We start from the raw sequence: 15,137 nt of genomic DNA, 5'->3' as shown, positions 1-15,137 counted from the left end.
GCTTAAATACTGTTTTCCTATAGAAAACTTAATTCAGCCAAGCCGAATTACTGTTTTCCTATAGAAAACTTAATTCAGCTAAGCTGAATTGCTGTTTTCCTGAATTACTGTTTTCCTATAATTCAGCTCGGCTGCATTACTATTTTCCTATAGAAATCTTAATTGCTGAATTACTGTTTTCCTATAGAAAACTTAATTCAGCCAGGCTGAATTACTGTTTTCCTATAGAAATACTGTTTTCCTATAGAAAACTTAATTCAGCCAGGCTTAAATACTGTTTTCCTATAGAAAACTTAATTCAGCCAGGCTTAAATACTGTTTTCCTATAGGAAACTTAATTCAGCCAAGCCGAATTACTGTTTTCCTATAGAAAACTTAATTCAGCTAAGTTGAATTGCTGTTTTCCTATAGAAAACTTAATTCAGCCATACTGAGTTACTATTTTCCTACAGAAAAGTTAATTCAGTCATGCTGAATAACTGTTTTTACTGCAGAAAACCAGAAAAATCCAAGAGAAGCAGATCGATACTTACCATTGTTTGTTGACTATAAGGCGAAGGCAGTTCTGTTCATTTAGATGTGTGTCATGTCGCTGTGTAAGACGACCTTAACTGGTACGGGGTCCAAAATTGAACTGCGCAACTGCATCAGAGTGACTGCTATCAAAGCCTGCCTGACAGGCATCTTTGATCTAGAGGTTGTCGCGTGTACCTTTAGAGCATGAAGATCTCTCCTGACGTGCCAAGTTGGTGGAAGCCTGACGATAACACCCAGGCAGTAACTGCTTCTTACTGTGCTTATGCATCGGTATAATCTTCGCCCCAGGTCGGCATTTTGGGTGGTTTGAATATTCTAACAGCGCATACCACACTGCCGCAGCATAAAAGGTCAACAACACGAAGATCTGATGAAAGGGCCAGCTCTCTGAAGTGATGATTGGTAAATTCTCTGAACCCTTGCCAATCAGCTTTTCCGTGGTTCGGAAAAGTACCTCGGTCGGAGGTTATGAGATCTGGGGTTCTGTTAACAGAGACGATGATCGGAAGATGGTATGAGCCAAGGGAAATAAAGTGTTGCCAGGACACGTAATTTATATGGCTGTAACAATTTCCTCTTATCCTCGTAGGAGCGTCTTCGTTCAAAATGTGGATCTATCAATTTGGTCGGTCAGCGCCTTATCCCTTTAAATATTGTCAAGAGCCTATTTCCAAAGCTCATAATGAGTATTGAAGTCCCCACGCGGAGCACAACTATAAATCGACGATATGTACACATCAACTCTACCTCGGCAGTCCTACACTTTTCTGTTACCCCCATACATTTCCTGTAGGGGGGTCACTTGATTGTAGAGCTCAAGCGAGATAGGTCTAGGAAGGCAATTCCTTCTCCTCCGCATCATGTACTGGATCGCGGCGACCTACAATTTCTCTGACTTTGTTACGTAGACTGTTGAATTGGATTGCAGGAATTTTGCAATTGCGATGGGCTGAGCAACAAAATATGATATAGAACCAATGTAACAAAGAACCCAAGAAATACAACAAATCGGGCGGTACCGTTATATGGGGCCTATATTAAATCGTGGATATACGAGTAAACCGACAATTCCCTGTAGGGGTGTTTTATACCCTTAGCGATGACTAAATACCAAATACCAGACGTATTGGAGTGAAAATGTGGCTAAAACCTAAAAATATTCAAAATCCGGAGGTTCCGTTCTATGGGTCTATAGCGAAAAATTTATAGTGGAAAGTTTTGCACTCTTAAAGGAGAAACATCGAAATACCGAAAATCAGCAGGTACCGTTCTATGGGAAGGCTATATCAAAACGTGACCATATAGCAAACACATTTCTGCAGGAAAGCTTGATGCTCCCAACGAATACTAAATACGCTATTTCAGTGTGCTAATAGGGATAAAACATAGAAAATTCCGAAAATCGGGAAGTACCTTTGAGCGGGCTATATGAAAACGTAGACCTGTACTGAATTATTTATGGGAGGAAGTTCTGTAACGCCAACGAAGACTAAATACGAAATTTCAGCCAATTTGCTGTGATAATCAGGCTAAAACGCAAAAAAAACAAAACATCAGGCGGTACAGTTTTATGGGGACTAAAACTAAACATGGACCAATATAGCCCATTTTCAATACCAAACATCCTACAAAGTAACAGACAGACGGAAATTGTTGTTATTTGGACTTATATACACAGTATAGGTTCTCCGATGAATATTTCGATGTATTATAAAGGGAATGACAACTATAATTATATCCTCCATCTTAGAAGGGTATAAAATCAACTTACAAACATAGCATATGCTGTTACAACAACATAACCTGTATCGCAGGATTCCCACATCCATTGCATCTCATCGATGTAGATATGTGGTGAATGCGATTCTGGCAAACGTAACAGATCCATGATCCAGTGTTTTTCTTTATCCCGGCATTAAACAAAAGAGCTCGATAAGATTAATAAGCACACGAAAATATCATTCGTTGCAGTAAACACCGATTTCCAAAACGCAATTTCTAAAACAAAGTTTTTATATTGCATATAAAACACAGCGGACTTCGAAGTAAGTCAATAAAAGAATTTTTGATTTTTTAAAATTTACAAGTGGGGTTTTGTAAACTCTTAAAGTTGTTTTAACGGACGTACGAACAATTTGAAACCAAACAATGCAATTTGAGGATAGGGAATAATGTATCTCATGTTTTATTTTGGTGAATAATTGTTTATATTATTTGTATAGTATACTTTTATATATCTTTTTTGTATAGATTTCATTGTCTTTGTTTGTTGTTGTTCTCGACTTGCATAAGAGTACGATTTGAAATATATTTTACATACTTTGTTGTTTTAATGGACTTTCTTTATGTTTTTGATTAACTATCACAGATTAAAGATACTTACATTAAAAAAACGTACATACATACGTACATACATATATTTTTCTTAGTTTAAACACAAACAAATACAACGTGATTAGAATTTCAAACAGAAAAAAACATTGCAAAGTAACAACCAAAAAGAAAATAATTAAATAAAAATTGCATACAATATTGAGAATAAAGAAGCAATTTTAGTCAGAAGATGTTTGTTAAAAATAATATTATTGCATAAATAAAATAAAAAGAGAAAATAAAACAAAAAGCGGTAGCAGCAGTTGGGGACCTTTTTGTTAGTTTTAGGATAATTCAACATGTTTGGAATACATTCTTCATTAGGTATGCAAAGCAAAATGTTGTAATTGTTGTTGAGCCAAATTAGTGTCATGCTCTAAATTGCCATTTGTTGAAGCAGCGGCAGTCGAAGCTGCCGAAGCAACACCCGCGACAGAATTATTCATGTTGGAATTCAACGAATTACCGCTGGCACTGCGCAAAGCATTAACATTTGTAACAGACCGATTAGCTACGGATGTTAAATTAGTTGCCGATGCCGAACTGACATTAGAACAAGCAGAATTTGTTGATATGGCTCGTGAGAGATTTTGTAGCGTACCAGGTAATATTCTAACATTGTCACAGCATTCACAGATATTCAATTGCGGATGATTACGGAATGTACACATGCTGCACTCCCAGTGCTCGATAAGTTCTTCATCGTCTTCGTCATCATATTCACCGGTATCTGGATCTGAATAGTAGTTATCATCGTCGCTTAGACCATTGTTGACAAGACATCCGGACGACGATGGTGGTGGCGGTTGATAAGATAATGGCTGTTGTTGTTGCTGATATTGCTGCAGATGCTGCTGTTCTTGTGAAAAGATTGATGGCGATAATGAGTGTGAATGTTGGAATTGTTGTTGCTGTGGATGTGAATAGCCTGTCCCAAGTAGCAGAGGAGACGACATTGCGGTATTGTTGAAATTTGGCAAAGAGGCAGGTGTATGAGGTGAGGTTGTGGGTGTTGTATGATGCTGTATTATATCTAAACTGTTTTGACGTGGTGGTGGCGGTCGCGGTGGTGGTCTGTCACATCTTTGTCTTGGGAATGGTTGTGGTGGATGCTGTTGTAGCTGCTGCTGTTGTTGTGATGGCCTATATTGATTAGCCATTGGATTACCTTGAAAAGGAGGGAAGGAAACAAATGTCAGGTATTACAATTAAATAAAAAACAAACATGTTCCAGATTACTTACTGCTTCGCAGCATTGCTTGACATTCAGACCTTAATCTCTGTATTTCTATATCCAGTCTTTCAGCTAAACCATCTGGTATGGCACCGGTTATTAAGTTGACTTCTTGTTCGACTTGCCCCAAACGTTTCTTGTTTTCACGCAGTGCCGCTGCCAATTTATCACGCCGCTTCTTTTGCCGTTCCAAGACCTTAACAACAATTTCTATTTTTTGAGGAGAAATAAACGAAAACACGGTTAGAAATTAAAAAAAAAAGTTAATCGGACAGATTTGTATATTACGCCCTAACCAAAATGTTCAACCCTATTTTTATACCCACAACAGCCTTGAGGATACCAAAGGTAACCCAATCAAAATCGCAGGATAATACTCCCGTTGGGTCAAAATTGTAGACTGAATACCTTTTAAGGTATTCTCTAGTAAACACAATGCCTTTAATGTCTTCTCTAAAGATAGAAGACCTTTTAAAGTCTTCTATAGTAGACAGAAGACATATAGAAAACAGAAGACCTTTTAAGGTCTTCTATATTGGACAGGAGACCTTTTAGGGACTTCTATGGTAGAGAGAAGACCTTTAAAGGTCTTATCTAGTAGATAGAAGACCTTTAAAAGTTTTCTCTTGTAGACAGAAGACATTTTAAAGTCTTCTATAGTCTACAGAAGACCTTTTGAGGTATTCTATAGTAGACAGAAGACCTATTAAGATCTTCTCAAGAAGGCAGAAGACCTTTTAAGATCTTCTCAAGAAGTCAGAAGACCTTTTAAAGTCTTCTATAGTAGAGAGAAGGCCTTTTAAGCTATTTTCTAGTTGGCAAAACCCTTTTAAAGTATTCTCTAGTAGACAGAATACCTTTTAAGGACTTCTGTAGAAGACAGAAGAACTTTTAAGGCCTTCTCTGGTAGACATAAGACACTTTAAGGTCTTCTCTGGTACGCAGAAGACCTTTCAAAATATTCTATAGTAGACAGAAGACCTTTTAAGGTCTTCTCTGGTAGACAGAAGACTTTTTAAGGACTTCTTTGGAAGACATAATACCTTTAAAATCTTCTATATTGGACAAGAGACCTTTTAAGGACTTCTCTAGTAGACAGAAGACCTTTTAAGGTATTCTCTGGAAGACAGAAGACCTTTTAAAGTCTTCTATAGTAGACAGAACACCTTTTAAGTTCTTCTCTAGTAGACTGAACACCTTTTAAGGTGTTCTATACTGGACCGAAAACGTTTTAGGGACTTTTCTAACCTTAAAAGGTTTTCAGGTATACAAAAGACCTTTCAAAATATTCTATCGTAGACAGAAGACCTTTTAAGGTCTTCTATACTGGACAGAAGATCTTTTAAGGACTTCTCTAGTAGGCAGAAGACCTTTAAAGTCTTCTATACTGGATAGAAGATTTTATAAGGACTTCTCTAGTAGGCAGAAGACCTTTTAACATCTTATCTAGTGGAGAGAAATTCTTTTAAGGTCTTCTCTAGTAGACAGAAGACCTTTTAAGGTCTTCTCTAGTAGACAAAAGACCTTTTGAGGTCTTCTTTAGTAGACTGAAGACCTTTTAAGGTGTTCCCTAGTATACAAAATAACGCAGACTTCCGTATCGTCAATTGCTTTGTGTTGTTTAAACTTCGTCAAAATATTTCAGTTGCACACTCATACATTGTTCCTCGGAAATGCAACTAAATGTATCAGAAATAAAAATGATACATGTGTGCTTTTCACCTGCGTTAAAAATGCGTATTTTGACGTTTTGAACCACGTAGCTTCCCAGTTGTTTAGTACATCGGCGTTAAGAAATATAATACTTCGCAAATGTTGAGTCAACTGACGATACGGAAGTCAGCCTTACTTTAAATGTATTATCTAGTAGACAGGGAATTCATATTTTGTCCAAATGTAGATCAAGTACGAATATTGGCCATATCAATCAACTGCACTTATTACCTGGCCAACAGAATTTCAAAAATTTTCAGTTGAGGGACACATTCGGTTTGAAATTTGTTGCAGCAGGTTGGTCTATTTTTTCTACTGTATAAGCGACTGAATCCCGATGAATACTACTCAAATATGTTTGATATTCTTGTTGATTTGATTTTTACCGCATTTAGAAATTCATTTCAGAAAGCTTAAGAACTATTCGGTCACCAAAAAATGACTGAAGAACATGGAACTTTCGAAACGAATAACAAATATGGTCGAAGTTCTGAAAATTCAGCTATCGTGTCACCAAGTAAGACGTTTCTGATTTTAGTTCGTCCTAACCACCGTTCGTTTATTTTGGCAGCTAGTTTTCTTTGAGACGATGGCTGAGGGTTTCTGGGCCTGGAGTATGACAATTAATCAATATTTTTTATACTGGCAGGGCGAATAAATCTGGATGAATGCTATTCAAACTTGTTTGATATCCTTGTTGACCTTGACCTTTTGCCTTAAGATCAGGGACATTTTCCACATGTGTCAAATTATGGACATAATTATTTTTTATCCACCCCACATGACAAAAATATATGCTATAAATTATTGAGTATCAAAACGAAAATACCATTTCATATTTCATCTTCTTTGGGCCATTTGGTGTGTCAAATGCTTGAAATAAATTTCCATTGCTTGGAAAGAAATATTTGACAATAATTTAGTTGAGAGAGGAGCGGCTATATCATATTTTTATAGCTGTAATTAAAATTTAATTGCTTAAGGTAGTATGGGGTGGGGTGGGCGGTGTTGAGGGGGATTAAAGATTCCTTTGAAGTTGAAGATTAACGCAATCAGTTTTGCTGTTCACTTGCCGCGTTGATGAATTCATAACGTGACAATATTTGACGTTTGACAAAGTGGGGATGGGGAGATAATTTTCACATTTGCTTGCCATGTTTTCATTTCACTTTCAAGTTCAGGGCAATTGCGTATCTATGTCATTCAAATGTGGTTCGTTGATTGGTTGTTGGTGTTGCATTTTTTTGTGTGCCTGTGTGGGTTGATTTCCCACGCTAATTTTTCTTTAGAAAATTCTTCTCTTCTCTATGATCACGAGTTTTAATCCATTTTCTTTAAACCAATATAAACAAATCTTCTATTTTGTGCTCTTGTGTGTGTGTGGTTGTTTGCCTTTTTCTCTTCACCCGATTAGCAACCCACCCACCTTGCCAAAAAAATTATCTAAATTTATTTTTTATGTGTTTTTTATTTAAAAATTTCTCAGAAAATTAAGTTAAAAATAATTATGAAATGTCTTGTTTGTTGTTTGTTGGGTTATTTTTATGTTGGTGACACTTTTTCGTAAATAGATCATTTCGACGACTTCGACTAAATTTAGCAATTGGTTTGGTTTTCATCAACACATCAAACTCGTTGTTGATAGGCATGAACATTTGTTCATAGAAAAAGTTAAAAAAGAACAGTGAAAACAAATACCCATCAAAGGTAAGAGAAATGCAAAAGGTGAGAGATACACTGATCAGGAAGATTTTTGAAAATGAAAATTTCCTAAAATTTTTTTTAAATGATTACAAAATATATCTGACAATCCTATATTTCATACACAGTGACGCTGAAAGAATCCATTACCAAATGGAACAACATTTTATATTAGGGATTTTCTTTTTGTCTGCCACTGATAAGGCCGACGACCATTCGATCATTGTAAATGTTGTACTGTTGTTGTTTTGTTTCCAAATTGATAAGAATAACAACAAAAATAAATTTCACCACATTTTACTACGTCTCTTGTTAATAAAATTAAAATAAGAGAAATTTGTTTACGCTCAACTGAGAGCAGACTTTTAAATATAATAATATAATTTGTGGTGGTCAGTTAAATTTAGAATGGTGGATTTTATCCAAAACCAAAATACATAGGAGATGAAAAACTGCACTTTGAGGCTTTATAAAATTGTATGTAGGTTATGTGTGTTTGGAATTTGTTTTCAAAGATCAATGAAAGCAGCAGCACCAAAAACCGGTTAATTAGTCAGTCATATGTTTATCGTTGTTGTAAATTAAAACTAAAATAAGAATAACACATAATGAAATGCATCTATTTTCGGGTCTGCGGCTTCAGTAACAAAAAATCACAATGTAAAACTAAGTTGGGTAATATAATAAAATCACAAAATAATAGAAATATCAGGCGAATAAAAGTAACAGGTCAAGATTAAAGACCGATTAGGCATTCCTCTTTTCAACTGAAAACATTAGAAAGGTTACTTGATATTACTAAAATTGCATCGGGTAGGGGTTTCTTAGATCTACATACGTTCGGTTAATTTCTCCTTCAACTAGTGCAAACTAACCCTTCTCTACCTTTTCTTGTCTATTCTATCCACTTCCCAAATCTCGTTTCCCGTTTCCTTTCATTTTCTCTTTCCTTTCAGGATGAATACAGTAGACCGCTGGGCGCCGAGTGCAGTAGCTGTCTATAACAACGGCAGCTTCTACAACCTAATCTATGTCTCTGCTTAGGCATTTTGGAAATAGTGATACAATAATGTTTAGTTTGCAAAAACTTTTAAAATTTGTCACTTTTATATCATTACGATAATACATTATAGTCGTAAGTGTTCATTATTATTTATAAAAAATATCCATTAATAGTCTCAATAAACTAAATTAAATTAAATTATAAATAGTACTGCAAAATAGCCTTAGTATTTCATTCTGCTTGTAAAAATGTTTATCTTTTTCACCACTATCAATTTTATTTTTATTTATTAATGTGATTCTTTTCAGTCTTTTCAGAGGTACTCAAGTTTGTAAAACAATCCAATCTTATCTTTGTCGAATTCTTATCGGATATTTTTTTGCCTCAAGAGCTAATTAAATATGTAAGTAATTTAGTATAAGCCCCTATATATGAGATCAGTTATATTGAAAGTTTATAAAAACAAGTACATATGAGGGTGTCTCTATAGACCCATTCTGAAAGAAAGGGTGCTTCTTTAGACCCTCTGTGAAAGAAAGGGTGCTTCTATAGACCCTTTGTGAAAGAAAGGGTGCTTCTATAGACCCTTTGTGAAAGAAAGGGTGCTTCTATAGACCCTGTGTGAAAGAAAGGGTGCTTCTATAGACCCTTTGTGAAAGAAAGGGTGCTTCTATAAACCCTTTCTGAAAGGAACCTTTCTGAAAGAAAGAGTACATTTATAGACCCTTTGTGAAAGAAAGGGTGCTTCTATAAACCCTTTCTGAAAGGAACCTTTCTGAAAGAAAGAGTACATTTATAGACCCTTCGTGAAAGAAACTGTGCTTCCATAGAACCTTTCTGAAAGAAAGCGTCCTTCTTTAGACCCTTTCTAAAAGAAGGGGTGCTTCTATAGAGCCTTTCTCAAAGAAAGGTTGCTTCTCTAGAGCCTTTCGGAAAGAAAGGGGGCCCTATAGAGCCTTTCTGAGAGAAAGGGTGCTTCTATAGAGCCTTTCCGAAAGAAAGGGTGCTTCCATAGACCCTTTCTGAACAAAAGAGTGCTTCCATAGAGCCTTTCTGAAAAAAGAGTGCTCTATAAACCCGTTCTGTGTTTCTATAGCTTCTTCAAGACCCTTTCTGAAAGAAAGGAAGCTTCTTCAGACCCTTTCTGAAAGAAAGGAAGCTTCTTCAGATCTTTTCTGAAAGAAAGGAAGGTTCTTCATACCCTTTCTGAAAGAAAGGAAGCTTCTTCAGGCTCTTTCTGAAAAAAAGGAAGCATCTTCAGACCCTCTCTGAAACAAAGGAAGCTTCTTCAGATCCTTTCTGAAAGAAAGTTAGCTTCTCCATACCCTTTCTTAAAGAAAGGAAGCTTCTTCAGATCCTTTCTTAAAGAAAGGGTGTTCTGATCCTCGGGTAGCTGAGAAATCTTTCCGGGACATCATCACAAATGCAGCCGCTCGCTACATGCCAGGGTTCAGAGAATTTACCAATGATCGCTTCAGAGAGCTGCCCATTGTTCAGATTCTCGGATATCAGAGAGAAATTTCCGGGGCATCGCCACAGCCGCTCGTTACATACCTGCTGGTCGAATACCCAAATCAGACCAAATCAGAATATTTCAGCAGAGGCAACAGGAGCAAAGAGTTAGGAAACTTACTCGTGAAGTCAACTGGCTAGTTGGCGAGCATATGCAAAATTAATACAGGATTAAGAACATTGTGGGCAACGGTTAAATAACTCTCGAATCCGGAAGAGAAAACGATAGAATGGTTGTTACTTTCAACGGCGTGACAGAAACAAATTTGATGAGATGCACGTGTTATTTTAACCGGCAGTTTATAGAGCACCCCGAGAGTGATGAGCAAAGGGGAATGGGCTATGCCGTATAAGAGCCCTCTCAGCCAATGATGTACTACCACAATATACAATGAGCGATGTTGCAGACGTCATCCGAAACGCGAAATCATCCAAAGCGTTGGGCCACTCGGAATATCAATTTTAATACCGCTCTCAGGTTGGTCCCGCTGCTAAAGTCAGGCAAGGATGCATGCAGGGGTGAATCGAACTCACTCTTGTCACTAGTAGCAAGAGTTCGAAAACAAAAAAATAAAAAAAAAAAGATCCTAGAGGCACTACTTCTCCCTTAATGAGAAGCGTTTGCCAGATGCTCAACATCAACATGGATTCCGGAAAATGCACAGCACCATAATAACCCGTTCTTATAAAGCAATAGGCTGGTCTGTTTTGGCGCCAGTGCTACAATATTCAAACCTGCCTGGATGACGGCTTGAGGACTGCAACAGGGTGCCTCACAATAACAAAAAACGAGCTGCCGAGGCAAAACACAAGTGGTTTTATCTCAATTGAGAACCGCGCGGTGCAGTCACCTCAATTCGAATTGGCCCTGAATTGACATCACAGAATTGACAGAATTTTTGAATCTAGACCCAGCGAAACTAGAAACTGATAACTGAAGACAATACACAAACAAGCATATTTGCGTTCCTACAACAACAGCAAGACGCGTCAGCTGGCTCACGATCAGCTGTCAAGATCACAAGGCCTATTCTCTATTAAAATCTAGCGCTAATGTGTTGAATTTTGGTGGAGGAGGAACCATATTGGAACTTTATCGATGTTTGGAAGTTACTCCTTCCTATAGTTATCGTGTCCGACGGCCATTTTATTTGGTCGCCGTACTCGTCTACGTAAAACATTAAAACTGACCGTAAACTGCATTTAAGCGAAACTTTTGTGGGGGAGGCCATTAAATATAGTTGTCAACGAAAATATATTTTTATTCAGGACCACAAGGATAGCCTTTGGTGAAAATTCCAAAACGATTCTTGAACAGACCTTAAACTGCACATAATAATAATTGTTCCACAAACATCACAGAAGAAACAAGGGAGACTTCTCTCATATGAATGAGTGCACCCCGATTCATATTAGATCAATGATATGGGTCTTACTGTTTATCGCCAAGTGTAGAGAAGTTTTAAATGGCTGAAATACTCAAGAAATCTCGCTAACATTATTAAAGGGTATTTTGACCCCGTTGAAAATTTGGCGGTTGTGCATAGCATTGCACCACGGTGGCACCAGTACACATAATACAAGACATTTTAAACTTTGTCGCAGATACCCGAAGGAATGGATTAACATAAGTGGGTCAAAAACCATAATTTCGTCCATGTCACCTTTTCTGAGTATTGAAATCCAGTATCTTCGAAGTGAAAAAATAATTCAAATTGTCACAAAAAACTTTAACTTTTCTGCCTTCCCTTTACATATTGACCTAACTCCAAACTCCATCCAAGACTTACCATCTTCAGCTTGTTGTGGTGCCAGACACATGTTGTTGCCAAATTCCGAATCCGAAGAGTCTGCAAAACCCTGAGGAGATTTCAAATCGCTTGAAGTACCCTGAAGTGATTTCAAATTCTTAGAGTTGCTATTGTGAAATTGTTGCAGTTGCTGTAGCTGCTGTTGTTGTAAATACTGTTTCTGCTGTTGTTGTTGTATATGTTGTTGCTGTTCGGCATATAAAGAATTTACATGATTACATTTATCATCATCATCACCCGAATTACCATCGTATTGATTTTCACAGATATTTACTTGTTGTGTTTGTCCCCCGATACGCTGTGGACGCCGGCGACTGGCACTGAAAACACCACCTTCATCCGTTACAGTTATTTGGAAATTTTGCTGATAACCCAAACGGGCATCATACGATGTACTCGAATACGAGAGATGTTTACCACCACCACTTGCCCCCGAAAACCCTGGGCCGGCAGTTATATCAATGGCCGATGGTTGTAGGGCTGAATTAAGGACAGTGGTGGGAGGTCGCAATGTGAGATTAACCGAGGTGTAGCTTTTTTGTGAAGCACCAGAATTTGTGGGTGATGAAACCACAGAGGAAGAATTGTAGGTGGTGGTGGTTGGTGTTAGCGGGGCTGTTGTACCGCCGGGTGTTGTGGCAAAAGTTGTTGTCTGTTGGAAGAAATCACGCGTATACGGTGGCTCGGGTTGTAATGTTATGACTGAACGATGTCGTATTGGCGATTTGTTTTGTGGGCTATTGTGTTGGTGGTGGTGAGTTTTAGATGTTGTCGATGAGGTGGGAGAGGGTGGTGTGGAAATAGAAACATTTACGGAAATTTCTGATTCCGATAGGGGACTGTTGTTGCTGTTGTTGCTGTTGCTGGTGTGAGCGGGAAGAGAATCACTGTGGTTGTTGGAAACCTGGGGGTTTGCATGGTGCTGGAGAGGTGTAGAGGTTAGGGTGGTGGGTTTTGGAGCAATGGGAGGTAGAGGTGCCTTACGCACAGGCTTTGTTGTGGTTCCAGTGTTAAGTGTTGGCTGTTGTAGCTGCTGCTGCTGTTGCCTATGACGTTGCTGTAAAAAATGCTCTTGCAATTGCACATTTAAACGTTGCCTTTGTTGTTGCTGCTGTTGTTGGTTATTCAGATTGAGCGTTGTGGGTCTTGCTCTGGGTTGTGGTGCTGGCGACTCACCAATACCATTGCCTCCACTGTGATTCTCTGTGCATCCATAGGTGTTGTTGTTGCTGTTGTTGTTTAGCTCTTTGTGTGGTGAACTAATAGATGATTGCTGCTCTTGCTCTCGCTTTTGTGTGGCTGCTGATTTTGTTGTTGTTGACATATCATTTAATTTCATTTCGTTGATAACGTCGCCACCAACACCATCCGCACCACCACCACCACCTTCCGTAACACCAATAATTTCTTCACTAGGTAAGGTTATCTGTTGTTTATTGAATGGATGATGACGCCGAACTGGAGAATTGTTGTTGTTATTGCTGCCAGCTGACGACGTTGGAATTTTTCTCTGCAAATGTGGTGAACTTAATTTAATTGGTGGCTGTGTTGGTGCTGGCCTTACAGGTTTTAGTGGTGGCTTTAATGGTGGTTTCTGCTGCACAATGGGCTTTTGTTGCAACGGTGGTTTGGCATGAGCTGGTGCGACGACTGTTTGTGCAGTGTTGCTGTTACCGTTGTTGTTGTTCTGCTGATTACTTGAATTTGTATTTGGCGGATGTAAAACTTTGGCAGGATAACTTTGAACGGGTATTGGATTTAGTTCCAATTCATTTCTCAACATGCGAATACACTGCTCACGTTGATGACAATTCTCATTGACACACTGGGTCACTATGTTATCGGGTATGGTTGGAAACTCTTGTTTCATTTCATGAAACAAGTGCATTATAGTTATGTTTGTACAATTGCACGAAGATTTCTTTTGGCTACTGACGCCGCCAGTGGTAGAAGTAGTCGTCGGTGTGGTTGTAGTTGGAGATTGAGGTGTCGTAATATTGGCCGTATTGGCATTACATGCAGTTGAATCAGCTGTTGATGAATTGTCACCGTTGTTGTTATTGCTTTCACAGTTATTGGAGTTTGTGTTGTTGTGTATTGAATTATTATTTTGTGGATTTTTTAGAAAATTTCCTGGCGGCTTTGGTGGTTTAGCCGCCATTTTTGGCCATCATTTAACAAAATCACGAACCTAAAAATAAATAAATAACGAAAAAAATGATTAGAAAGAAGAAACCAAAAGTGGTTATTTTTTTATTTATATAAAGCCCTAAGCAAATACAGTAATTTTTGTTCGATTCTGAATGTAATTTCAAATTTTACATTTCAAATTAAATGCATCAACTAATTATTATTCATTCAATGGCTAGGTCTAAAAAGGAAATCGGTTATTTAGAGCGGGGAGAATTTAGCGCAACCCCTACATACCCAAAAAGTTGCTATTACTTTCGGACTTGGAAAGGAAAGGATGCTACTTAAGACCCTTTAAAAGGAAAGGGTGCTACTTAAGACCCTTTCCAATGGAAAGGTTGCTACTTAAGATCCTTTCCAAAGGAAAGGGTGCTACTTAAGACCCTTTTTAAAGAAAAGCATGCTACTTAAGACCCTTTTCAAAGGAAAGGGTGCTACTTAAGACATTTTCCAGAGGAAAGGGTGCTACTTAAGAACCTTTCCAGAGGAAAGGATGCTACTTAAGAACCTTTCCAAAGAAAAGGGTGCTTCTTAGGAACCTTTCCAAAGGAAAGGGTGCTACTTAGGAAACTTTCCAAAGAAAAGGGTGCTACTTAGGAACCTTTCCAAAGGAAAGGGTGCTACTTAGGAACCTTTCCAAAGGAAAGGGTGCTACTTAGGAACCTTTCCAAAGGAAAGGGTGCTACTTAGGAACCTTTCCAAAGGAAAGGGTGCTACTTAGGAACCTTTCCAAAGGAAAGGGTGCTACTTAGGAACCTTTCCAAAGGAAAGGGTGCTACTTAGGAACCTTTCCAAAGGAAAGGGTGCTACTTAGGAACCTTTCCAAAGGAAAGGGTGCTACTTAGGAACCTTTCCAAAGGAAAGGGTGCTACTTAGGAACCTTTCCAAAGGAAAGGGTGCTACTTAGGAACCTTTCCAAAGGAAAGGGTGCTACTTAGGAACCTTTCCAAAGGAAAGGGTGCTACTTAGGAACCTTTCCAAAGGAAAGGGTGCTACTTACGAACCTTTCCAAAGGAAAGGGTGCTACTTAGGAACCTTTCCAAAGGAAAGGGTGCTACTTAGG

The 15,137-nt window shown here is 38.1% G+C and overlaps 2 protein-coding genes across 24 annotated transcripts in view; one reads left to right on the top strand and one right to left on the bottom strand.

The window, feature by feature from the left end:
- Window positions 1–15,137, bottom strand: part of Tab2 (TAK1-associated binding protein 2) — a 175,294-nt gene that overhangs the window by 3,178 nt on the left and 156,979 nt on the right. For 8 of the 23 annotated variants that reach the window (XM_073989805.1, XM_073989806.1, XM_073989804.1 and 5 more), the window contains 3 exons: window positions 11,864–14,075; window positions 4,154–4,354; window positions 2,692–4,078 (listed from right to left, as the gene is read on the bottom strand). In XM_073989805.1, coding sequence (XP_073845906.1) covers window positions 3,231–4,078; window positions 4,154–4,354; window positions 11,864–14,045 — 3,231 coding nt within the window. In that variant the 5' untranslated portion in view covers window positions 14,046–14,075 and the 3' untranslated portion in view covers window positions 2,692–3,230. Of the gene's footprint in view, window positions 1–2,691; window positions 4,079–4,153; window positions 4,355–11,863; window positions 14,076–15,137 lie in introns of those variants that run through there. The other 15 variants (XM_073989822.1, XM_073989828.1, XM_073989825.1 and 12 more) reach the window with 3 other exon arrangements.
- The window catches only part of LOC141405464 (uncharacterized), a 73,592-nt gene continuing 67,329 nt past the window's right edge, over window positions 8,875–15,137 (top strand). Inside the window, exon 1 of the mRNA XM_073989831.1 lies at window positions 8,875–8,964. Coding sequence (XP_073845932.1) covers window positions 8,963–8,964 — 2 coding nt within the window. The 5' untranslated portion in view covers window positions 8,875–8,962. The remainder of the gene's footprint in view (window positions 8,965–15,137) is intronic.

This window comes from Musca autumnalis, unplaced genomic scaffold (assembly GCF_047663935.1).
Source record: "Musca autumnalis isolate F117 unplaced genomic scaffold, ASM4766393v1 scaffold_5, whole genome shotgun sequence".
In the NCBI taxonomy this organism is placed as follows: domain Eukaryota; kingdom Metazoa; phylum Arthropoda; class Insecta; order Diptera; family Muscidae; genus Musca; species Musca autumnalis.
The sequence above is the reverse complement of the archived record's forward strand: the minus strand, read 5'-3'. Positions and strand labels throughout refer to the sequence as shown.